At 38.1% G+C, this 25,693-nt stretch overlaps 1 protein-coding gene and 1 long non-coding RNA gene across 2 annotated transcripts; one reads left to right on the top strand and one right to left on the bottom strand.

Moving 5' to 3' along the window:
- Positions 1–784: 784 nt before the first annotated feature.
- Positions 785–15,611, bottom strand: LOC135082552 (uncharacterized). The gene is made up of 11 exons (XM_063977351.1): positions 15,538–15,611; positions 15,264–15,468; positions 14,973–15,153; positions 14,642–14,761; positions 14,126–14,300; positions 13,904–14,038; positions 13,656–13,787; positions 2,629–2,706; positions 1,499–1,645; positions 1,261–1,417; positions 785–1,184 (listed from the first exon to the last, which is right to left on the bottom strand). The coding sequence occupies exons 1-11, from the start codon at positions 15,565–15,567 to the stop codon at positions 1,042–1,044; spliced, it is 1,503 nt and encodes a 500-aa protein (XP_063833421.1). The 5' UTR covers positions 15,568–15,611; the 3' UTR covers positions 785–1,041.
- LOC135082549 (uncharacterized) lies at positions 4,399–13,006 on the top strand. Its single transcript, XR_010259412.1, has 2 exons — positions 4,399–5,233; positions 12,416–13,006. It is a non-coding gene; the product is annotated as an uncharacterized LOC135082549 (long non-coding RNA).
- Positions 15,612–25,693: the final 10,082 nt, after the last annotated feature.

The raw sequence follows: 25,693 nt of genomic DNA on the forward strand, positions 1-25,693 counted from the left end.
ATCAAAAATTCAAAAAATTATGAAATTTGATTTTTTTAATACTCTTATGCAAGTTAATAATAATTAATATTCATCTGTATTACTTACACACCAGTGAATATAGCGTCATCTTATATTTTGATCTAGCACATGCGAGATGCAACGTAAAGTAGGTATTTCGTGTCACCCACTCACTACCTACCTACCGACTTATCAAAAATATTTAACTTTCTTATTACTTCGTACCAACAAAAAGTGCGATGCTCAATAATAACAGGGTTTGATAAGAAAAAAGTAGCTCCCAAATTATCTGAATCTCAAGAGGAGAACAGAATATAAAGTTTTATTTTTTATAAGATAATGAGAACAATCGTCTGAAACGGTGATAAAGCTGGCTCGCCGACCTCAACATTGTTTTACTTTTTAATCAAATGCATAATACAGAGATAAATTAACTAAACTAACCTACTATTCAATTTAAGGATTATTTTCATCGAGAAAAACAACAAATCGTATTACAATTTGGTGGTTAATCGCTGGAAAGTTCACTGAACGTTGGCAATTCATCGAACCTTTTCAATATTGTTTACCTGAATGAGTTATTGTAGCTATTCTTTCAGTTATTTTTCAGCGACCAACGGTTTGTTTCCCTATAACAATTATGTCCTAGACTCACATAAAATGGGTCTTCATTCGTTCGGACAAAGGCCTCCTCCAAGGATTTCGATAACGACCGGTCCTGCACTATCCGTACCAGGCTCTTCTCGCCTAAAATGGGTTATGGGTTAAATAATAACTGAATACATAATACTAATATATTTTTTATTTAACATAAATTTAAATAACCCATTTACAACTTTTTACAAATCAATAAACATAAAATATGTCTTAAATCGCTGTCCAAAGAAAGCGACATAGTTCCCCGAATGCTAGCTCTTCCATCCATAGCCCGTACAGTTAATCAACTGCTTGTTGCCTAATTCCCTGTCCCTATACTTGACGGCAAAGTCAACAATATACTTAACATTGAATTTGGCTTCTTACAATTCGTAAATAATGTAATTAATAGTAACAACTGCCTTCCTCTATGAGGCGCTGGATGAGGTCCTTGGCTCGTTTGCGGTGCGCCTTGCCGGTGTGCGTGCGCGGGATGGCGGCCACGAACGCGACGCCCCCGCGCAGCCGCTTGTGGTCGCTCAGCGTCGCTGCGGGCAAGCAGAGCGGGTCAGCGAGGCCTGGCGCGTGCTAGCCGCCTCCCGCGAGGCTCGCGCGTGTACTCACTCTCGACGACGCGGTGGATGGCGCGGCGCGCGTCGGGCTCGCTGGCGCCGGCGCGCAGCACCACGGCGGCCGCGGGCCCGCGCGCGCTGTCGCTCACCACGCACTCCGCCACGCCCGGCAGCTGCCCCACCACGCGCTCCAGCTCCTCGGGCGACACCTGCGTCGGCACGACAGTGACCCTCGCTTCACTTATTCAACTCAATTAATGCATTGCAGTAGGTATACGTGTCCGACTCACCAGCAAGTTCTCGTAAATGAAGCAGAACTTGATGCGGCGGCAGTAGTAGAGACGGCGCGCGCGGTCCTGGCGGAAGATGTCACCCGTACGGAACCAGCCGTCCGCCGTCATGCTCTCCGCCAGCTCTGACTCGTTCTTATAGTAGCCCTGGAGGAGACAAACGATGTTTCAGAGAGACGAGACGGAGAAACACGCAAAACTGCACTCAAATCATAACCATTCAAGCAAGTTCATGAAAATTAAATGAGTCCACTCAGTAACACTTCTTAGTAGGTATGTTAAATAACCCTCCTTAAATACAAATACAAAATCATTTATTGTGAATCATAGGTAAAATGGTGACGTTACATTTTAGGTAGTATCACTATGTTTATGTTCCTTCTGGTGCAGTCGGGTAAATATTATAACAAGGTAGCGCAGCGTATTACGTTTATTACTTTGGCGTCTGATAAAATATAACACTATTAACTTCCTATAGTGTCGTCTCATCGACATAATTTTAGTCTGATTTAATAAAATATTAGAATTTGAATAATTATGGCTCCGAAACGTGGGCTCTCACTATAGGCCTCATAAATAAGCTCAAAGTTGCACAGCGTGTTATGGAAAGGGCTATGCTCGGTGTCTTTACATGATCCAATCGGAAATGAGGAGATCCGTAAACGAACTAAAGTCGCTGACATAGCCCGCCAGATTAGCAAGCTGAAGTGGCAATAGACAGGGCACAATGTACACAGAACTGACGGCCGATAAGGGCAGCAAACTTCTGAAGTGGGGGTCACGTAGGTATCGGAAAACGCAGCGTGAGACGTCCACCCACAAGCTGGACCGACGACCTCATAAAGATAGCACGAAAGCGCTGGATGCAGACCGCTACCAACCACGCGATATGGAAATCATTGGGGGATGCTTATGTTCAGCAGTCGACATCTTATGGCTGAAATTTAATGATGACTGTCGTCTATAGAAAACTTTGAAGACTTAGTAAATTGTGTAATTTAGTACTTTTTGATAAAGTAAGAAGAAGAAATTAAGAAGAAAGTAAGTAATCTACAAGTCTAAGCATATTGGTCTAGTGATTTTCAGGCCCGAACTTTAAAAAAATTAAGACTTTTTAGAAACGAGCTTACCTTAATAATAGTCGAGCCCTTAACGATAAGTTCTCCTTCTTCGTCAGTGGCAGCATCTTCATCCTCGCTTTTAACGAGCTGCAAAACAATAGTAGATATTCACTTATTAGTGATTAACCATTCAAATATAAGGAAAAAATCCCAATCCCAACCCAGTCCCCCCACTCCCCCCAATTAGGATGGGATTGTAAGTGTGATGTAATCGTCATCTAGACCAGGCTCTAGCTAGATTATATAAATCTAGACAATTCAAATTGAAGACTCAGTACCCACGCGTTAGGAGCATTATACAGTGTGAGTCACGTTAAAGTGTACATATGAAAATACATAGATGAAACTAGACCTATTTTTATCGACAAAAAAGAGGTCAAAATTTTTTTGAGTTTTTTTATTTTTGAGTCTGAGGGATAGAGACATGCAATTTTTGGTTTTACAAACATAATATAACGATAGACAATAATACAAAGTGTACGGTCTACGTACATTGCACAAACACGGCGCCTCGGCGCGCCGTCAGCATTTTCGCGCATTGGCCCACTTTTTCATTTTAACCATAATTTTAGTTTTATATTCAGTACACGTCGAATCACCATACCAATCGCGCGTGCTCATTACCATTCGACCATTTTAGCGTTATATTAACTATTCGCAATATAGTTATATTTTCTACCAGTGACTTTCATTCATCTATCTACCATCTTCTTTAAATGAGCGGACAGTAACCGAACATTTAAATGGTCCTTCGAGCCGGATTAAAAACTACCTACCTAATTTCATATGTACACTTTAACGTGACTCACACTGTATTCAAAATCAAATCAAAATCAAAATTTTCTTTATTTGTTTAGACTAATTAAATTAGTTCTTGCAAATCGTCAAATGCTCTTAAGGAGCCTATACATGTCTCATTCTTTTTTTTTGCCCTACCAGCGCTTCGAGACAAACATTTGGCAAGTGCTGAGAAGAAGCGCCGCAACAAACTCAGTCACCACTGTCTGCCGGTTTAAAAATATAAAAAAGTAGGAAGTTACAATACATTCAGAAGCAAGTTACTTACCACGCGCTCCCGTTGATAGAAGGTGGCCTTTAAGACGCCCATCTAGCACGAGACCGCGTGGCAGTTTTGAATATATTTATTTAGTGCCGTGCTAATTTCTAGGTTAATTGTTGCGTTTTGATACATAATATATATTTTATGTCAGGTATATCTTTCCTTGACCAGTCCCCGAAGGCAGCGTCTGTTCACAGACATGACGTGTGAACCAGCCATCGCTTCACTCGACCATATTGTAGGGAATGTAGCGACCCGCCTCACACGCCACTACCCCAAAGACATTTTAGTGAGCATGACAAGTCCAAGATATCCTTCTGACTAAGTGCCAGATATAAAACTATTTAGTAGACAAGGTATGAAAACTCCAGACAGAAAAGCAAGACACCATAATATAATAGAGAGAGAGATGGCAACTAATGTATCTATACAATTAATTAGGTACATTGTGAGAGCCTGAGAGACTTATTTCCAAGGTAATTTATCATTAAGGTAATCATTTGTAGTGTAATAAGCTTTTTTCAGTAAGTGTTCTTTAACTATACTTTTAAATTTATTAATGGGTAGTTTTTTACAGTCTTCAGGAACTTTGTTATAATAGTGAATACTCTGTCCCATAAAAGTACCATATACTTTTTGAAGTCTAAGATTATGTATAGCTAATTTATTTTTGTTTCTCGTATTAAAGTTGTGAACGTCGCTATTTTTCAAGTTGTTTCGGCGCGTAACGCCTACGCAAACTTTTACCACAATTCTTCCTCCGTGTAACATCAACTGTAAATTAGTATAAGTAGTTTGCATATTTCATATTAAAACCAACTGTCAGTCTCATTCCGCTACCGACCTTTGCAATGTAAAGAGCCATTTTTGTAATATAAACTATCTTGAAGAATTTGGGCGTTTCAATAGCTCCTATCTGTATATCTAAATATACATGATGGTGGCCCATGAGGGGAATCCAAACAACAAATGAAGAATTGAAGAATTACGCGAAAATACGCCGGATGGTGCGAGCAGTGGTGCAGCTAAGTTCCACATCGTGCGCGGCGGTTCTGCTAAAAGATAAGTGCCCTTCCTTACACTTCCTTTACCAAATCCATGTCCTAAATCTCCTATTAAGAATCTGCATCCATTTGTGTTAAATAATTGTGGAATTTCGTAACAAGTAATTCGTTAACGAGATTGCATCATCATTCGAATCTACCGTCGTTACAAAATAAAAACAAATTTCAAGATAGTTTTGCATTAAACATCAATTACCTAATAAATACAGTAATGAATACATAATTATATTTAATAAATATTGAAATACAAATTAACTTTTCATAGATTTTGCAATTTACTAGGTGTTTTTGAGATTATTTTCATAGATTAGTCATCACAGTCAACTCGTCTCGATCTAAGATAGGTATTAAAGCATATTGCCGACAATTTCAGGGTGTAATTAACGCTTGCGCTGCGCAATCAAACAGCTGCGTTAATACCTACGGCTACCCGATAACGGCGGCGGCCAGCTGACCGGTTCCTGCGGCAAGTACCACCGAGACGAGGAGCGTGAGCCTTTCATATTTATTTATTATTTCATATTTTTCATTGTAGTTGTTCATTTTCTTAGATAACTATGCCTAACGCGGAAGATAAATCTCGTTTGAAGGATTTATTAACAAGGCGATCGTCCGCCAAAGGACAGATCACAAAATTTAAGAATTATATAAATAGTATTTCTAATAGCGAAGATTTAACTAACATTCAATTAACAGAGTTAAGTCTAAAACTTGCAAAATTCGAAGCGTTATCAGTTAAGGTTGATGACTTGCAAAATGACATAGAGGTTTTAAATTCAGATAATATAGAAAATGAAATTGATGAACGTGACAAAATCGATCGCGACATCATTATTAATATTGCCACTGCCAAAACTATTTTAGAGAAATTTACAAGAAAATTAGAGTCAGAAAATAGGCGTGCATCAATGTATGAATCTTTTTGCATGGATAATCAGGACAATTATAATTTAAAACTACCTCAGATACAAATATCAAAATTTGATGGCGCATATTTCCGTTGGCTTGAGTTTCGCGACACATTTGAAAACTTAATTCACAACAATTTGCGTATTTTGCCTATTCACAAGTTCCATTACTTAATTTCATATCTGGAGGGTGATGCCGCCAGAGTAATTTCCAATCTCGAGGTGTCATCAGCGAACTATGATGAGGCCTGGAAATTGTTATGCAATAGGTATAATAACAAGCGCACTTTAATAAATCACCATTTGAATGCATTATTCAGCATTAAGCCACTTCCGCGCGAGTCGGAGAGATCTCTCAGATTTTTAGTCGACCACGTTACTAAAAACTTGCGTGCCCTTGCCACTTTGGGACAGCCCACTGACAAGTGGGATGTCTTAATTATATTTAACTAGCTTTCCGCCCACGGCTTCGCCCGCGTGGAATTTTGTCTGTCACAGAAAAACTTTATCGCGCGCGTCCCTGTTTCAAAAACCGGGATAAAAACTATCCTATGTTCTTTCCCGGGACTCAAACTATCTCTATGCCAAATTTCATCAAAATCGGTTGCGAGGTTTAAGCGGGAAAGCGTAACAGACAGACAGACAGACAGACAGACAGACAGACAGACAGACAGACAGAGTTACTTTCGCATTTATAATATTAGTTGGGATATTATGCTCTCTTCCAAGTTGGATAGTAACACTTTAGGCAAATGGGAAGAGCACCGTAGTGGTTTAAGTGGTGATACCGCAACTTTAGAACAATTTTTTAACTTCATTATTGACCGTGCGAATGTATTAGAGTCACTTAATCGAAATAACAGGGCACAAGACACGCAAAGTACTGTTGTCAAAGCCCCAGTGGTCAATGTGCGTAATAATTCATGGCAAAATAATAAACAGGGCAATAGTAATAATAATTCATACATAAAATCATTTGCGAGTTCTAATAATAAGCCTCAAAGACAATTTAATAAATCTAGCACTTATACATGTGTAATTTGCAATAATAACCACAAAATTTATGAATGCCCTACGTTCAAGGCCAAGGATGTTGATGAAAGGATGAAGGATGTTCTGAAACATAGGCTGTGTGAAAACTGTCTCAGGCAAGGTCACCCGGTCAACGAGTGCCGAATGGGTCCATGCCGCGAGTGTAACGCTAGGCACAATAGTTTGCTTCACAATTCAGCTTCCTTAGTCAATCATCATGTGAGCGTAGACGAGCCTAATTCAGATACGTATGAGCCCAGCGAATCGGGTGCATACTTTTCTAAAGAAAGTACCAAGCAAGTACTCTTATCTACCGCTGTAGTTGAGGTCTCGAATCCAATTAACCAGCAAAAGGTTAATGTTCGTGTACTATTAGACTGTGGTAGCCAATCATCTTTTGTTTCCAAGTCACTAAAAGATAAACTTTCACTAAAATCAATTCCCATTGACTCACTAAAGGTCATAGGAATAGGCAATAATTCTAACAATTTACCTATTTTTATCGACAAAAAAGTGGTCAAATTTTTTTAAATTTTTTTTTTTTAATTTTTTATAGAATTTTTTTTCTTCCAATTACTTATTGTAAAGAAAACGTAATAACTTTTAAACTTAGCGGTATATCCTGATAAAATAAAAACAGTAATAATGCTAAATAACAGGCGATACTAAAAAAATACATAAAATACACAAAAAATGCCAACAAATAATACAAAATGATACTTTTTGAAAAAAATCTGCTTTTAAATTCGTGTTTTTTTTGGTTATTTGATAAATTTCTCCAAAAAATGCCCCTATAACAGGTGGTTTTTATGACTTTGTATTATTCTCCATCATATTATCTTTGTAAAACCAAAAATCGCATGTCTCTATCCCCATCACAACATTTGCTATGATCGTTTGAACAAAGGCCTGCCACAACATTATTCTCCGCTACAGGTAGAGACAATTTTAATTTTAACTAAAATGCTTATTTTACTTCGAAATCTTTTGTTTTTATTTGAAATCTAACTTGTCTTTACCAAACTTACAAATCTAGAGCCATTTTCAGTTTCGTTGTTAACGAAGCGTTGAATGGCGCGCCCGGAGAGGCTTAGTTCAAACGATCATTGCAAACGTTGTGATAGGGATAGAGACATGTGATTTTTGGTTTTACGAAGGTAATACGATAGAGAATAATACAAAGTAATAAAAACCACCGGTTATAGGGGCATTTTTGGGAGAAATTTATCAAATAACCAAAAAAACACGAATTTAAAAGCAGATTTTTTTCAAAAAGTCCCATTTTTTATTATTTGTTGGCCTTTTTTGTATATTTTATGTATTTTTTTAGTATTGCCTGTTATTTAGCATTATTACTGTTTTTATTTTATCAGGATATACCGCTTAGTTTAAAAGTTATTACGTTTTCTTTACAATAAGTAATTGGAAGAAAAAAAATTCTATAAAAAATTTAAAAAAAGTCTCAAAAATTTTTTGACCTCTTTTTTGTCGATAAAAATAGGTCTAGTTTCATCTATTTTCATATGTACACTTTAACGTGACTCACACTGTATAAACATTTCTGAAAGTTGCAATATACAAATGAAATCTCTAAATAGCAATTTCAATGTCTCTTTTTCATGTCTTGTTCTACAAGAATTGACAGGGCGTATACCAAAGTACCCCGTCAATATTCAGTCAATTAAATTACCAAAAAATATATTGCTAGCTGATCCTAAATTCTATGAGCCAGCTCCTATAGATCTATTGATAGGGGCTGATTTATTCTGGGACATCATAAGGAGCGAGCAACGATCTCTTGGTCCCCAAAATCCAAAATTAATAAATTCTCATTTGGGCTGGATAATTACCGGTTCCTTTAATACACAATTGGTCAGCAAAAACATTCATTGTAGTAGAAGTACCCACAAAATCTCTATTAAGTACCAAAGAAAAAGAATGCGAAAAACACTTCATTACTAACACACGTAGGGACGATAATGGTAGATTTTGTGTTAAATTACCATTAATCGATACACCTGACTGTCTAGGAGATACATATAAATTAGCAAAAAAACGTTTACATTATTTAGAAAAAAGATTTAGAAAAAATCCATTGCTCAAAATTGAATATAGCAAATTTATTAAAGAATACGCAGAATTAGGTCATTTATCTCTTGCAACTAATCAACCAGACACATGTTATTATTTATGTCATCATGCAGTATTTAACCCTTAACTGGTATCGTAAATTGGACATACGTAACTGGTATCGTGGGGGCCGCGCGGCCCCCATATTATGTTTGCTTCTAGCAAGCATTTTTTACCTATATACTTGAATAAATGCTCATAAATGATATAATAATATATCAGGCTTGTTCTATGTAATAATTTAGTTTTTATTGTATTAAATCTTCGTACTTATATACTTCAAGACATTACATAATAGTAACAAATTTTTACCTAATATTTTTTTAACGTTACAAATATCTATGAAACCTACCGTTTAGATAGTTATAACCAAAAATATTATTATTTTAATTAATCCATAATAATGTGAACTTAATAATAAATAACGTTTTAATGTAATATTAAATAAAAATAATAAGTATTTTATAAAAATAAAAACATAAATATTATGTTGACAAACATTAGCAGGTGCTGGTGGATTTTCAGACCACTTGTATTTATTTTTTCATAGTAGCCGGATTGACTAGGTCCTACAACATCTTCATTTTCACTCTCTGAAGAAAAAACTTGAAAATCACAATCAATATCCTCATTATCGACCGAATATTGGTTATTGGGTCTTTACAATGACCTATAATTTTATTATCAATATATCCTTCTTCTGACATGCTACTAATCACTAATTTGGAATCAAAAACTTCGTTCTAGGTATATTCTATTGTTTTATCACTTATAAACCACCAATACTGCAAAAAAATAAAAAACAAATAAAAATTGCCATGAAAAAAAAACTAACGTAACTGGTATTGTGGGGGCCGCGCGGACCCCAACACGTGCATATCTTCGTCCTGGTGAATGATGCAGTGCTGAAACGCCTGCATCAGACGCGAGTAGCGCCGAAATGAGAATACAAAAAATTTTGGGTGCCCACGATGCGTAGCTTCTTAGAAATCAAAGAAAACGTCATGCGTGGGGGCCGCGCGGCCCCCACGATACCAGTTAAGGGTTAAGCAGGAAAGCGAATCAACTAAACTGCGAGTGGTATTTGATGGTTCTGCTCCTTCCTCATCAGGTTATGCCCTAAACGATGTGCTCATGGTGGGTCCAACTATTCAGGACTCTCTCTTTACCATTTTAATACGTGCCAGGCAGTATAAATTCCTCTTAACTGGCGATATTGAAAAAATGTATCGCCAAGTTCTTGTCGCTGAGGAGGATAGGGATTTGCAGCGCATTTTATGGAGAGAAGACGAGTCCCGACCCATCCAAGTGTTTAAACTAAATACTCTCACTTACGGTACCGCAAGTGCCAGCTATTTAAGTACACGCTGCCTCTGGCAGCTGGGGGAGGAGCAGGATGATGAGCTCTTAAAGACCATCATCCAAAGGGACTTTTATGTTGATGACGTCATCACTGGAGCTAACAGTGAGCTAGAATTATCTTATATCCAAAAATCATTATCTAAAGCGCTTGAATCTGGTTGTTTTAAATTAAGAAAATATAAGAGCAACATTCCAATCATATTTCAAAACATAGACATAAACGAGCAAGATAACTTGACTATAAGCGAATCCACAAGTACACTCGGGCTAGGGTGGACACCATCTAGTGACATGCTACATTTTCCAATAAAAAACTTTATAGATAACCAAGATGTTGAAATAACTAAAAGATTTATTATGTCGAATTCATTTAAAATATTTGATCCGCTAGGTATCTTAAGTCCCGTTGTAATTCAACCCAAAATCATACTACAACGACTTTGGCAATTAAAATTAGATTGGGATCAACCAGTGACTCGGGAGATAAAAGTTGATTGGCTAAAATTCACTGATAACTTGAGTTACCTTCAGAAATTGCAAATACCTAGATGGGTTTTATGCGAGGACTATAAATTCATTGAGTTGCATTCATTTAGTGATGCGTCGCAATGTGCATATGGCGCATGTATTTATTGAAAGTCCATAAATTCTAAGGGCGAAAGCATGGTCACCCTACTGTGTGCTAAATCAAAGGTCGCACCTCTAAAACCAACTACAATGCCGCGACTCGAATTATGCGCAGCACTACTTTCTGCCAAACTTTGTAAGTCTGTATTAGAGTCTCTTAGATATAAACCTGGCAAAATAGTACATTGGTGCGATTCTAGTGTCGTACTCTCTTGGATAAATAGTGATCTAAACAAATTAAAAACATTTGTCGCTAATCGCATCGGCGAAATACAGGAATTTTAACCAAGTCATCGTCGTGGCGATATGTACCTACTACGGCTCAAAACCCCGCTGACTTGATATCGAGAGGCGTAAACGCAAAAGATCTAATTAACTCAAGTCTGTGGTGGCACGGCCCTAATTACCTAAAAGAATGTGAATTAAACTGGCCTAGCTTAAAATCAAACGAGATAGGTACGTTACCTGAAACTAAAGTACACACAACAATAATTAAAGAACCTTTTATTAATTTTGATAAATATTCATCACTAAATAGACTGCAACGATCTTTTGCCTACGTGTTAAGGTTCATATTTAACCTTAAGAATATTAAAAATAAACGTACCGGACTACTGTCCGTCCGTCGAGGAACTTCGTGACGCATTCCATGCATTGTGCGTTATCGCGCAGCGTGAGTCATTCCCAGTTGAATACGAGTTGTTATTAAAATGTAAATCGCTTCCCAATAAGAGTAAAATTTTGTCACTTTCGCCATTTTTTGATAATGATAATTTAATTAGAGTTGGCGGGCGCATAGATGCATCTGCCTGTGCCTACGAAAAACGGCATCCAATATTATTACACGCAAATCATAAATTAACTAAATTGTATTTTGAAAGAGAGCACGTAAGTGGTTTACACGCGGGCCCGCAGTTGTTGTTAGCAAATATAAGAGAAACAGTCTGGCCAGTCAATGGACGTTATCTAGCACGACGCACCGTCAATAACTGCGTCATCTGCAGGCGTCTGTGTGGCAAAACATTATGTCCGAAGATGGGCAACTTACCTAGCCAGCGCATAAATCCAGACTATCCATTTTTGTCGGTTGGCTTAGACTTTGCTGGACCGTTTTTGATTCTCAATCGCCGGGGCCGCGGAAGTCGCTTAATCAAATGTTATTTATGTCTTTTTGTATGCATGCGGTACAAATGTATTCATCTCGAGGCCGTGAGCGATTTGACAAAGGATGCGTTTGTTATGACCCTTCGGCGTTTTATTTCCCGCAGAGGCAAGCCAACGGAAATATTTTGCGATAACGGTCGCAACTTTGTGGCGGCGGCTAAGGATATAGGAACTTTTCTAAAACAAAACCAAGAACCTATATGTAGGTGATTTTGCAAGTCAACAAGGCATCACATTTAAATTCATACCTACTTACGCTCCTCATTTCGGTGGTATTTGGGAAGCTGGGGTAAAATCGGCAAAACACCACTTAAAGCGTGTCATGGGAAATTCTAATTTAACTTTTGAAGAAATTACTACTTTATTTGCACAAGTGGAGGCACTTCTTAATAGCCGTCCCTTGTGTCCCATGTCCTCCTGTCCTAACGACCTCCTCTCCTTATCCCCAGGGCACTTCATCATCGGCAGGCCGCTGACTGCACTACCCACGCCACCTATTGAAGACCACCACAATGACCATCCACGGAACCGCTATCTACGGCTAGAAAGCATAAGGCAGCACTTCTGGCGGAGGTGGAACAAGGAGTATCTATCAGAGCTACAACAGAGGACTAAATGGCGTATCAATACAGCCCAGCTCAATATTGGAGATATGGTGCTCCTTGCTGAAGACCACGCGCCGCCCTTGAACTGGCGCCTGGGACGCGTGTTGCGGCTCTTCCCGGGACCCGACGGCATCTCGAGAGTGGCGGATGTCAACACGACCCGTGGCTGCGTGCGGCGGCCCCTAACTCGCCTCTGTCCACTCCCTACGACTGAAGATCTTCAAGGTTGAAAGTGATCTTTCAACGGCCGGGAGGATGTTTCGGCGCGTAACGCCTACGCAAACTTTTACCACAATTCTTCCTCCGTGTAACATCAACTGTAAATTAGTATAAGTAGTTTGCATATTTCATATTAAAACCAACTGTCAGTCTCATTCCGCTACCGACCTTTGCAATGTAAAGAGCCATTTTTGTAATATAAACTATCTTGAAGAATTTGGGCGTTTCAATAGCTCCTATATATACACAAGTATTTATTTATATTTTGGTGAACAAATATAATACAATTTAAGATGTATTGTGAGGCGGCCGTGAGAATACCAATTTCTTTAAACATCTCCCTAAGGGATGCTCTTGGTTTCAATTTATAAATGGACCTAATATTTTTTTTTTGTAGGATGAATATAGTTTCAAAATCAGCTGCCTTTCCCCATAGTAAGATTCCATATGATAGCAGGCTATGAAAGTAACTAAAGTAAACTAAGCGAGCAGTTGGAATATCAGTTAGAGATCTTATTTTCTTAATTGCAAAAGCAGCTGAGCTAAGCCTACTTGCTAGAGCTGTTATAATAATATGGGGTCCCCACTGAAGTTTAGAGTCCAGTGTAAGTCCCAAGAATACCGTCGTATCCACAAGTTTAATACATTTTGTTTTTTTAGCATTGAGCTGCAGATTGTTTGCGGTGAACCAACTTAGAACTCTTGATAGTGCATCATTTACATCGTCAAAGTTAGCCTTGTTTCTATTAATATTAAAAATCAAAGATGTGTCATCGGCAAATAATACGACGACAATTCAGCTAAACTATTTCAGGTAAACACCATACGCGTCGCTCAACATGAAGTGAGTGTGCCGGCGCCTCACCCGGTAGTGGAAGATGTTGGCGCAGCAGCCGTTGCAGCCCGGCGCGGCGTCCCGCTCGGCCACGGTGACGAAGCCGTGCACCTCCGTCATGCCGTAACCTTCGCACACGTTGCTGTCCGGAGCCATTTTTTCCTGTAAACGCTCAAACCATTTCAACTCAGTTTTGTATGTTGCAAATTTTACATTTAATTTAAAAAATCTTTATAAAGGTGAAAGTGTTACATAAAACATAACTAAAATGTTGTTACCTTTAGAAGGGTCATGATGTTGGGCGACAAACGCGAGCCGAGCGTCATCACGGTCTCCAGAGACGAGAAGTGGTCCGGCGTCGCCGCCTTGGCCAGCTGCTTGGCGAACGGCGGCCCGAAGAACGTCCAAGTTGGCTGCCAACATAACACAATCCACTCGTTATGTAACGATCTCAACGACACTAGCAATGCCACCTTCAGAGTTATTCATTAATGTCATACCCTGCATCTTTGCATCATGTCGAGTACATTTTCCACGGTAGCCTCTTTTGGAGACATGACCAGTGTGACGTTGTACACACAGCACGTGGTAACGGTGAGAGTGAAGGTGCACCACTGCGGGGTCGAGAGCAACATCACGCGCTCCGTTGGCGTGGGGAACTTCTCGTAGTGCATCCTGTGGACGTAACTTTTTTTTAACCAGGAATTTGTAAAGTATAAAACTTTGCAAAGGAAAAGTCCCCAAGCTACCCATCCTTATCGCTCGCGCGTAATTATGTTGCTGTCGCGCTCGCACACTCACTGCGGGCGCCCGTCGCACAGTCGCGACAGCAATATATTAATTACGCGCGAGCGATAAGGATGGGTAGCTTGGGGTCATTGGACAAAATTCTACGTGCTCACAGACCAGGCTTTAGTCTAAAAATAATATGAAACATGATAATATGCAGTTTAAAAAAAATAAATTCGAAAAGGATTTGGTTATTAATGAATAATGATTAACAATGTGCAACCGACCAGACGGTGGGCAGCTGCGCCACCAGCGCGCGCTGGTTGTACTGCGCCGCCTTGGGCAGCCCCGTGGAGCCGCTCGTGGGCAGCAGCAGGCTCGCCGCGCCCTCCTCGCTGTCCTCCGCTCTGCGCACGACCACGCGGGTGCCACATGCGAGACAACGAGAATGGAAGTAGAGACACAGTAGCTTAGGGTACCAGGATTAGGATACAAAGAAGTTAAGGACCTACTTTTTATTCAAAGCTTATCTTATTTTGGGGCTTCGTGCATTTGAAGAATAATAATCACTGTCAGTATTAACTTCATTGTACTCCAACCGTTATGTTTAGTACGCACTCGAAAGAGTCGAGGTCGTCGGTGTGTCCCTGGATGTAGTCGAGCAGCGCGTCGTCGTGTATGGGCAGCACGTGCGCGGGCGCGGGCGCGTCGGCCGTCGCGACGCGCACCGCCGCCTGCGTCGCCTCGTCGCAGAACACCAGCGCGGGCTCCACGAGCCGCAAGTAGTGCTGCAACTCATCTGGAACAAGAACAGTTTTAATATGCAAAACGACACAAACACAAAAAATAACTTGAATACTCAGTGATCTCTGTAGCACTGACGTGAATCTAGAAAGTTCGTCGACATACATTTAGTGGCACCAGGATCAGCGAAGGACGCGAAGACGCCCGCCAGCAGCAGGCCCAGGAACACCGCCACGGTGCGCTCGTGGTCGCGCGCCACCAGCATCACGGTCTTCCCCTTCAGGCCCTGGGCGAGCAGCTTGCGCGCGAAAGGGATGGCCAGCTCCAGCATCTCGCGGTTCGTGGTCTGCTCGCCGGTGGCGCCGTTGATCTGGCGCAAGAACAGACGGGTAACAGCGAGGTCCCAGCGGCGGCGGCGGGCTCGCGCGGCCGCACTCACCATGCAGACGAAGTCGGGCGCCTGGCGCATGCAGTGCAGCAGCAGCTGCGCCGCGGACACGCGCGAGCGCGCCTCGCGGGAGGGCTCCCGGCCGCGCGCGCGCAGCCACGCGTCCAGCGCGCCGTCCGCGTGCCGCTGCGCCGCCGTCGGCGCGCCGCGCACCACCGCGTGCGACATGCCTGATGCCTGATGCCTGGGGGATGCTCAGCTCAATTTGTCAAGTATGTAAAGAGGGTGATTTTGGATTTTCATCAGATCGGATGCTTACTACTTTTTTATATGGATGGAAAACAAACATTTAGTTAAACTACGTAATTATTATGTAGGGAGCCCATAATTATTATGTAGGGAGTACAATGGTGTTAATAGATAAAGCTTGGTAGGATTGTTTTTTTTTTTATGGGACAGGAGGCTAATAACGAGCAGACGGATCACCTGATGATTACCGTCGCCCATGTTTCATAAATCAATTCTAAAAATGAATATTGAAAAAAATATCCCAAACTTAGGGTCGCCGAAAACGGGCCACTGTCTACTCGCGCGCCCTCTCTCTCTACCTCAGTAAACCTTTTAAGTGTAATGTAACCTGCTCACAAATCTCACTTGAACAAAATTTTTAGAAAACCCAGCACAACTCGGAAAATTAACATTAGAATAGTAAAAGATCGTAAAGTAGACAAAAATTAGATAAACATGTAAATTAACAAGAAAATGTCAAAATAGCAAATTGGAGAAACTTTTTAAAGCGAATAAAACATAAGAAAACTAAACAAAAGAAAATAACCCAAACAACTAAACCTTAAACTTTAAACACCATAGTAGAAAATTGAAAATATATATTAAGAAAAGCTCTGGTGACCATGCTCGAGGTAAATAGAAAAAAAAAAAAAGTTGCGGCCACCGACCCGACCACAAGTGACGACTAGCAGCCACAAGTAGCTATCGCGCGCTTCAGCTACATTTGTAGCCGCTTCTAGCTTCTTGCGGCGGCGTTTGTAACTGTGGCGTAAAGCCCGTGTGCGGCCGGCGACCATAAGACTTCAAAATAATTAAGAGTAATTTAATTAATAGAACGTGCTGTTTTTGTTTTCAATAAATTACTGCAATTACAATAATTAGTGACCCTGACTGATGCGAAACAGGATGGGGATCGCGTGTCATGGGTTCACGACCGCGGCCTTGACAACGAATCCTAAAATTATCTCAATTAGGTCATCATTACTGTAATCATCGCATCGTATATCTGATAACGCAATATTATTTTACGGCTTCATTTATTTTAATATAAAATCTTCCGTAAACTGTAACAAGTTAAAAACAGAGAGTGATAATACGACAAAACAAATGTACTTCATGAGTGTTAGTAATATTTAAGATAAGCACATTTACGTAAGATGTATGTAACTTCATTTTCTTGATCGGTATCTCTGCAAGACAATAATTATTATTGTTTTGATTTTATTGTAAACGATCGTCAATTCGAACGACAGATTGCTTGAAAACTAAATCAAATTTTATTTTAGGGCTGATATTTCAATTGTCGGATAACTTTTAACTGTTATAAGTTTGGCAAATTGACAGTTTCAATATGGGAAATATGTCAAAATGAAAAGTTTATTCTTCAGTTAAAAGATATCTGACGATTGAAAAATCAGCCATTAATTAAATTGTCGATTTAAAGTTATATGGCATAGCTTAAAATGAAAAAATATGACAGCATAAGGGTGGTGACATCAACAATCGCACTTCAATCACTGCTAATTACTGGATTGATCAATTATTATTTTTAATTATTTTTTCATAACTTACTTGCGATGTGTTATTGAAACAATATTTCCACAAACAATTTGTGTGAAGCGCGAGCGCCGGCCGACTGGGAGCGCGAGCGCGCCGCGCGGCCTTATAGCCGGGCCTTATCTACTCGCTGTAATCGGGAAATCATTTTTGTGTTACGGCTAAAATGACAGCACTGTAATAGGTGATTTATAAAATAAATAAATAAATAAAAATTCATTTATTTCCAAAAATACTTGTATACAGAGTTATTACTAGAGATGAAACGGATAGTTGTTTGGCCGGATACCGGACACCGGATATCCGGCCAGCTGCTAGGCCGGATAGCCGGATATCCGGCGGCCGGATAGTTGGCCCATTGTCTCGTTGCATGTCGTGACGAGTTTAGCGCCGTACAGGTGCTTCGAACGCGATCAGTGGGTCTATTAGTAGACTAGACTAGTCAAACTTTTCGAAAATCGAATCAGTCCGAATAGAATGTCAGATTTTGCCACTTGTCTAGGGAGCAGATCAATTCAGGCGATTTCGGTGCCATCGTGAGTGTGTAATTGAATAGCAAAAACTAAATTAGTTTACTTGCTGCATAATCTGACTGAACTGCATCATGACATTAGACCAGTGAAAAAAAGATCGCCCATTTTATTTGGCAATATTTCGACTTAACAGATATTTACTATTTATGTATTCGTCATTAGAGTGAATAGCCCAGAAAAATAAATTAGTTTTTTTAAAGGCCTTAATATGGCTTTTTGTAACTTTTGGACTTTAAATAAAAGCCGTCATTATAACAAGCCATTTTATTAAAGTTTTTACCTCAAAGATTAATGTATTTCATTTCATTAATAGGAAATTGTCGTAGTTTTTTAATATCCGGTATCCGGCCGGATAGTGAGTTACTATCCGGTATCCGGCCGAATAGTAAATTTAGGCCGGATATCCGGCCTACCGGATAGTTACCGGATATCCGTTTCATCTCTAGTTATTACCGAGTCTTCCCGGTAAGTAGTCAGAGACACTTGTATTGGGAATAACTCGCTACTTCCCATTAGGATAGCTCTAATTAAATCTAGTAGTATTAGTTCACTAAGTAAGTATTTACGTTGGTATGTAAGAAAATGTACAGCAGTAAATTGTAATAAATTATGGTAGATAGATTACTAACTCTCTTTCATTGACATACAATCGTACAAATTATGTTACATATTACCTACTGCTTTTGTATAGTCTATGGTATTCTCGGTAGAGGTAGAGTAACATTGGGGCGCTAGCGCTGCTGTGCCCAAACAAACGCAAAGCTGAAAAAGTAAGTTTTTTAGTCATAATTGACAGGTCAGAAAAAGAAGTTATAATTATGGTTATAAATCATACCCAACTTCTGGCCGAGGGGGAAGTCATGCCCAGTTTATGACCTGGGGAGAGGAGGGGGGCGGGGGAGTCATACCCAGCTTCTAGGCTAAGATTATATAATTTCCAGGAGGGAGCAGCTGTCCTTTCCTGCAGCAGCTGGCCCGCCCATGGGAACGGCGAATAAATAGGTAGGTACGTAGGTTAAACTCAGAAAAACTAAATAACAGGTAGGTATTGCGTGTACATCGAAATGATCTTCATAGCAATGTCCTGCTTGTAGCCTAGGCAGAGTGTATCTGCCTCAGCTATACCTTATTGTTAGAAGTAAATAAATTAATACTTATACATTTTTATATTTTACTTGGAAGAAGATATTTTATGACTAACAACACTTATGAACACTTTATTTGAATAAATCGCCAAATATACCACCGCGGACACCCCAATCGCGTCTCCGTGTTCCATTGAATCGTATGAGCGTATGGATTTTTGCGATATTTTTCACAATTTTTATTTTTAAAAATTACCTATTGATAGCTTACTTTATTCTAATGAATAAAATGTCATTACAAGTTTTTCTCTAAAACTGACAGTTTGGCTAGAAAAAATATTTTCTATCCACGCAGTACGCCGGCAGCGTTCGGATCGGATATAGTGACGTCATCGTTCCCGCGCCGGGCGGTCAGTGAACTTTTTTAGTATTTTGGCCATTTCGTCAATTTTTGTCGTAGAACGATAATTTTTGGAATGTATATTAAGGATTTCTTAGTCCTATAAATCTGCATTCACAGCTAAAAATCGAAATGATCCTCATTAAACGTGTGTCACAAAATTAACATGTAACAAAATTAGTGAACATTCTTCATTACATGCTGTCGGTCAACAGCATGTAATGAAGAATGTTCACAAATTTTGTATTTCAGGTTTCTGTTTTCTCTGTTAAAAATAAAAAATACACGTGAAAGAATTATTTCGATACGTCAATTAATTTTCAAGATATTGAATTTTAAAGGTGCGGGCGGCGGTCCGCCATTTTATGCGCGTGACGTCATAATACAGTGACTGGCTCAAATTTGTATGGGTGGAATCTTGCAAGCTGAATTAAGACCCACTTCCGGACAACAGATTAAGCTGAAATTTCGCGTACTAATGTAATTTGGATGACCATGCAATATTATGATGACATGGAGCTGATCTGATGATGGAGCTGGAAGGTGGCCATAGGAACTCCATAATAAAACGACTTAACTCCATCGAGTTTGGGCTCGTTCGTTTTGTATTGACAAGAACTTCAATTCTATACAGGGTGTTAGGATAGAGCACCGGGGTCTTTTAGTGGCTATGCCTTGTCCTTCTGACTTGGTGAGCCCCACATAACCTACCCTGTCCCCGTAGGGTAGGTATGCAATTCAAAGCATTTTTCCCCAAAAAAAAAAAATTTGATTGTAATCCAACTAACGTCGGGTGCCCTCTCAGACGCATAACATTTTTCATCATAATTTAGTTTGGTATAACAGTATTTGCATAAAGTTTTTTCGAATAAACTTTGATATGCATAGTTTTCTAAATGCATAATGGTTTCATAGGCATAATAATAACTTTCTCTAATTTTCAATAGCATAATTTAAATAATCATAAATGTAAAAAACATAATTTTTATATTCCTAAAGTTTGTTTTTAATAAAATACGATAAACATAATGTAATTATTTATAACATTTAAAGTCATAAATATTGTCTATAAGAGCAACCAACATTGAACATTAAATAATTGGGTTATTCCGTATTCGACCCACGACAAACTCAACCCACTCATTATTTTCCTTACTCAACCCAATTTTGTTCCTTACTCTACCCACAACTAATTTTTAATTTTATGTTCCTTATTCACCCCAAAAACATTCCTAGCTCAACCCATTTTAAAACCACTTAAAAAATATAAGATTTTTATGTACGGTCAGAATAAAAATATATTTTTTAGAAATTTAAGCTCAGTTAATTTTTGTGTTAAGATCGTGCTATTAAATAAAACTACAGGAGTTCTGATACAATAATATATTTGAAAACGTTTTTCACAAAAGGACACAAATAAAATAATGACTACATGCAATTAGAACTATAACTTTTCATAACAAAACAAAAAGTAGATACATTTTTTAAAAATCTTATAATAAAAATCACAGATTAAAGAGGAACCATTAACTTACATAATTTGAATCTAATTTAAATCTACTATAAATCCACTATAAATCTTAATAAAAGTATTCATGTGGACGGACAACTAATCCCGCGATATAAGTTTTGAGCGGTATGATTTGACCAAAGTTTCTTAATTACCTTAAAATAGAATAAAATCTTCGATATATTTAAGTTAATCAACATTTTTAAACATTTTCTAACAAAACAAAATATAGGCACATTTTAAAAATCTTATAATAAAAATCACAGATTAAAGAGGAACCATTAACTCCAGCTGTATATTATTATAACAACATGGACTTTATGTAACAACTTCGAATAAGGAATCATTGTAGACTATTAATTTGTTAATTTACATTAAAATAAAAATAAAATCTTTACTATAGGTACTTAATCATCAATATAATAGCTATCATTTATAAACTTTTACAAGACAAAATATAGGTACATTTAAAATCTTACTTATAACATATTCACAGATTGAGTGGAATCATTACATTATATAACACACTTAATTTTTAAGTTACATTTACACTTTAAAATAAAGAAATGGAGCCAATTTTCTAGGCAGTGGCTCACCACTATTTTTCGATCAAGTAACTCTTGAATAGCACTGTTGATTCTTTCGTCATTTTCCATTTCATTTACTGACGAAGAGGTCGACGCACCATTTTGTTGTTGCAGAATTCTTGCGTTTTGTAAAAGTGCATCCCTCTTTAATATATGTAGTATTTGCGGCATATTTACTTTTTTGTTGGGAATAAATCTATTTAATGTCGCATGCCAGCTTTCGACTGCGTTAGTCGTTCTCTTTTTTTGTCCGCAGACATTCCAAATATGCCGTGGAAATTTGCCCTCTTCGAGCCATGTCATCACCAAATAGTCATTAAACTTCGTCATATCGTTTCCTCTGGGACAGTCCTCCATAATGTAGAGATAAGCGTCGTCAATCAAATTTTCTGGTAACAACGGCAAAGCCAAGCATAAAGCAAGATGTTTGAGCTGATTCCTTTTTTTGGTAAGATTTAGTTTTTTTGCTTTCTTAACAAGGGCTTGAGTAAAATGGAAATAGCAGCCTTTAATTTCTGTGTTTGGTAGTACAGTTTGGATCGAATTTATCACAGCCCTTTCAAAATCAATGAAAATTTTGTTCGGATTCCAATTCGGTATTTGAGCTTTGATCAAACGGAACATTGTAGCATAGGTCTTTTCAGTTTTTGACATAAGGAGAACATAAACTAACGGGATAATATTAGTATTTCTACTGTCATCATCCATATCACCGTGTATAACATAAAGCTGGTAAAATGGCTTGATGCAGCATTTGAACGTACCGTCAGCATAGAAGACGCGAAACGTTGCCATTCTTTGACGCCCTTCCTGTGTTGCAAAACCTATTATACGAGTTTCATTTTGTTCATAGTCGAAGAGTAAAAAATCATCATATGCCTTAGGAACTTCTACTTCGGCACCAGTTTTAAATGTTGTTTTTTTCACTCCATGGCTCTTATTGCGAGCATTGTAGAGACCTGTCTTAATATTCTTGAAGTCCGGCAGCTCTGTTACTAGATTGAGCCCCTGATCATGTAGTGACAATAAAGTTTCTTGATACAATGTCGGTATTGGTTCACATTTTACTGATTTCACTTTATTCTTTAGATTGTGCAAAGATTCTTTCACAATATTTTTAGTTTCACTAGGCTCACAACTGTGAGAACTTTCTTTAATAACAACGTCGTCGAACACTCTTACACTGCCATAGCAATTTGGTGCTTTTATGCAACGCCACATTATGCTACCATCCTTGTTTTGTAGTTTTTTATAAAATTGAATACCGTTATATAACAACAATTTACGGCCTCGTTGCGTATCCACATAACACAAGTCACCATCACGATTGTTATGCATTTTAAACACGAGATAGGTGCACTTCGTACGTCAGTTAGGGGTAAACTGATAAGGGCCGATTCGCAACATTGTCAAAACAATTAAAACCGGTTTAAGGGTGAACAATGGATGGACAAGCCGCTTGGCAAGCGGTATCGGTTACTCATTTGCATAGATAACAGTTAATAAGATAATAACTCACACTTTTACCTTTAACAACGGTTTGTTGAAAGTGCAAGTTTTCCCATAATTGTATGTTTCTATATTTTATCAAACATGTAGGTGATGTTTTTTTTTTTAAATAAAAATAAATGTACTAGTATGTATTTATCATAATTAACCTTTAACTATGGACGTCGGGTCTCAGAGGCCCACCCCCCTTTTCAATTTCTCGGTTTCAACACCTTCCACCCACGTGCCGCTCTCGACCATCTCAGTAGCTTCAGTTTTAACTGTATCTTGACCGATGAGGCATAAAATAGCGTCTTCTGGCACTCATTACGTGAGTAATTACCATCCAAAATTCTATCGGGGTCTGGGAGACCCGATGACTATATTTTCCATACAAACATATTTGTATGGATGTGACTTGTCAACTATAATTTTTTTATATTATATTATTATAATCTTATGTAAATTGTTCTAGTTTAAGAATACATAATGGCAGAAAGTTTCTGAGTACATCAGCTATTTAATTAGCCCAATTATCTAAAGAACATTTCAGGAGTAAGGTATTACTTGTAAACGATTCTTCTGTTGAGAGAGATGTCTTAGAAGGCTACATTGCTGCAGATTCCGATTCTGAATGGTGTCCATTTTGCCTATTTTGACTCTCAAAGAAAGATGATACATGCCTGTAGAGATAATTGGTCTAAAGTGTTCTAGGCAACTGTGTATAATTTTAGCAAGTTTAACCCTTGTCAAAAATTTTATTTTATGTCTTTCAGAAATTTTGTTCATGTTTTTATGTTACACGAATATTAATTAGCAGGGAAAACAATTTAAGTTTGAATTATTATTAATCGACTGTAATCAAGGAGCCTACATGTGATGGCAAGTCAATTAACACTGAAAAATGTTTAGGTTATTTAAATTTACAAAAAAATAATTAAATAATGTTAAAAGTTGATTATATTTACTACTAAATTCTTTATTAATAGTTATTAGATATATCGCAACTCTTTAATAAATTCAAATTGGTTCAGATATGAAAATGAGAAGAATTTTAGATAGGGGCCTGTGAGACCCGACGTCCATGGGAGTGTGATTATTTTTTCACGTCCATAGTTAAAGGTTAAATTTCTGGACAAATAGTAAACGTTGTTTTGCTATCCATACTTGTTTTTGGTATATTTACTTTGGGTTGAGTGAGGAATGCATTTGGGTAGAATAACGAAATTCTGTAATGGGTAGAGCTAGGAATACTAATTTGGGATGAGTGAAGAAATGGGTTGAGTTGTCATGGGTCGAATACGGAATAACCCATAATAGGGTTATAATAATATATTGTAATTAAGTGCCAGCCTAAACGGCAAAAAAATAAAATAAATGACTCCAAAAAGTGTGTTCTAAAAGGTAGAATATTATTACGTCATTCCTTTATCTGTATAATATTGTACCTACTTACTATGATTAATATCTTTGGAGTCGGTGCCGATAAATTTGTAGAGACAGGTTTTTAAGAAAAAAATATTAATGTAGGCTTAGATAATAATTATGCTCGCTCATAATATATTACTATGTAGGTACTTATTTATCATCTCGTTTTCTAGTTAACGTAGTACTTAAAAGTAGTTTTAGTTTGGCGTTAGATATAATGATGCTGACTTTTTTTAACTAATCTTTACAATATTTACTTTACACTAGTTACAGTGAATTTTAGTGTGACTGATGAACCAAGGGCAGCAACAGGACCTGCAGGCACGGGAGGCCCTAGACAAGTTTAGTGGCAAAATAATGTGACATTTTGTAAATTCGAAAGTAACTAAATACACAAAAAAACGCTAGAGATGAGGGTTTTTGAAATTATATCGGTCACGTTTTGTTACTTTCCTTTCCACTGAAAACCAATGTCGGGACATCTTAAGTAAGTGCCCTTACGACTTTTACACTCCGTATTCACAAACTATGCTTGCTTAAGTGACGCAGCAAATCGAAATTCAAATTCAAATTCAAAACGTTTATTTGCCAAAAACACAGTAATACACAGAACGCACAGCGTTAAATAGAGCTAGGTGATTGATTCGTGTGTGACCCTGTGCGTCCATGCGCACTGTGAGACCTCATAGTAATGTTTGTGAATACGGGCGTAAGTCTCTTTAGTCTCTAGGTCTATAATATTATAAAAACATACCTGCGTAACACAACAATAAACACAATCTTGTAACCTTCCTTTCTGTGGCCCAATACGGCGGTTATAATTATAATTAGATGAATGAATAATTATGTATTATAATATCTTAATATCTTTAATAAATTAAGATTAAAAATAATGATGATCTGGTTTACCAGTGATGGCAGACGACGTGCGGGTTATAAGGCGGCCGCGGCGGGCGCGTCTGCAGTGGGCGCCGGCGCTTCTCGCTTCACATACCTACACATTATAGGACGGATTATCTTATTAACGCATCGCAAGCAAGATATTGTGCTCGTGAATTTGACACTATTGAAGTAATTGAATTAGTAGGTACACTAATCTGAAAATAAAGCGGTAAATAAAAGAGCGTTCATCAAGTATTCATTAAAATGATGTAAATCATATTTTCATCTTCATAAAATCACAGGATCTATGCTCTTTCAAATGTTATATTTTTCATAGAGGCATTGAACACTTGAAAAAAACAATAGTTCATTCAAATGGTGGAAGCTACGCAATTATTTTTTTAGAACCTTAAACCACTGACGCACTATTTAACTAAACAACACAACAT

Source organism: Ostrinia nubilalis, chromosome 21, assembly GCF_963855985.1.
Source record: "Ostrinia nubilalis chromosome 21, ilOstNubi1.1, whole genome shotgun sequence".
NCBI lineage: Eukaryota > Metazoa > Arthropoda > Insecta > Lepidoptera > Crambidae > Ostrinia > Ostrinia nubilalis.

What these genes read in the sequence shown, in the direction of transcription:
- LOC135082552 (XM_063977351.1), bottom strand. Translation starts at nt 15,567, where the DNA reads ATGCGCCAGGCGCCCGACTTCGTCTGCATG. An exon ending in ACATGATGCAAAGATGCAGG is followed by an intron (nt 14,039 to 14,125) that starts GTATGACATTAA and finishes TTATGTTGGCAG; the next exon opens with CCAACTTGGACGTTCTTCGG. An exon ending in AGGGCTCGACTATTATTAAG is followed by an intron (nt 1,646 to 2,628) that starts GTAAGCTCGTTT and finishes TGTCTCCTCCAG; the next exon opens with GGCTACTATAAGAACGAGTC.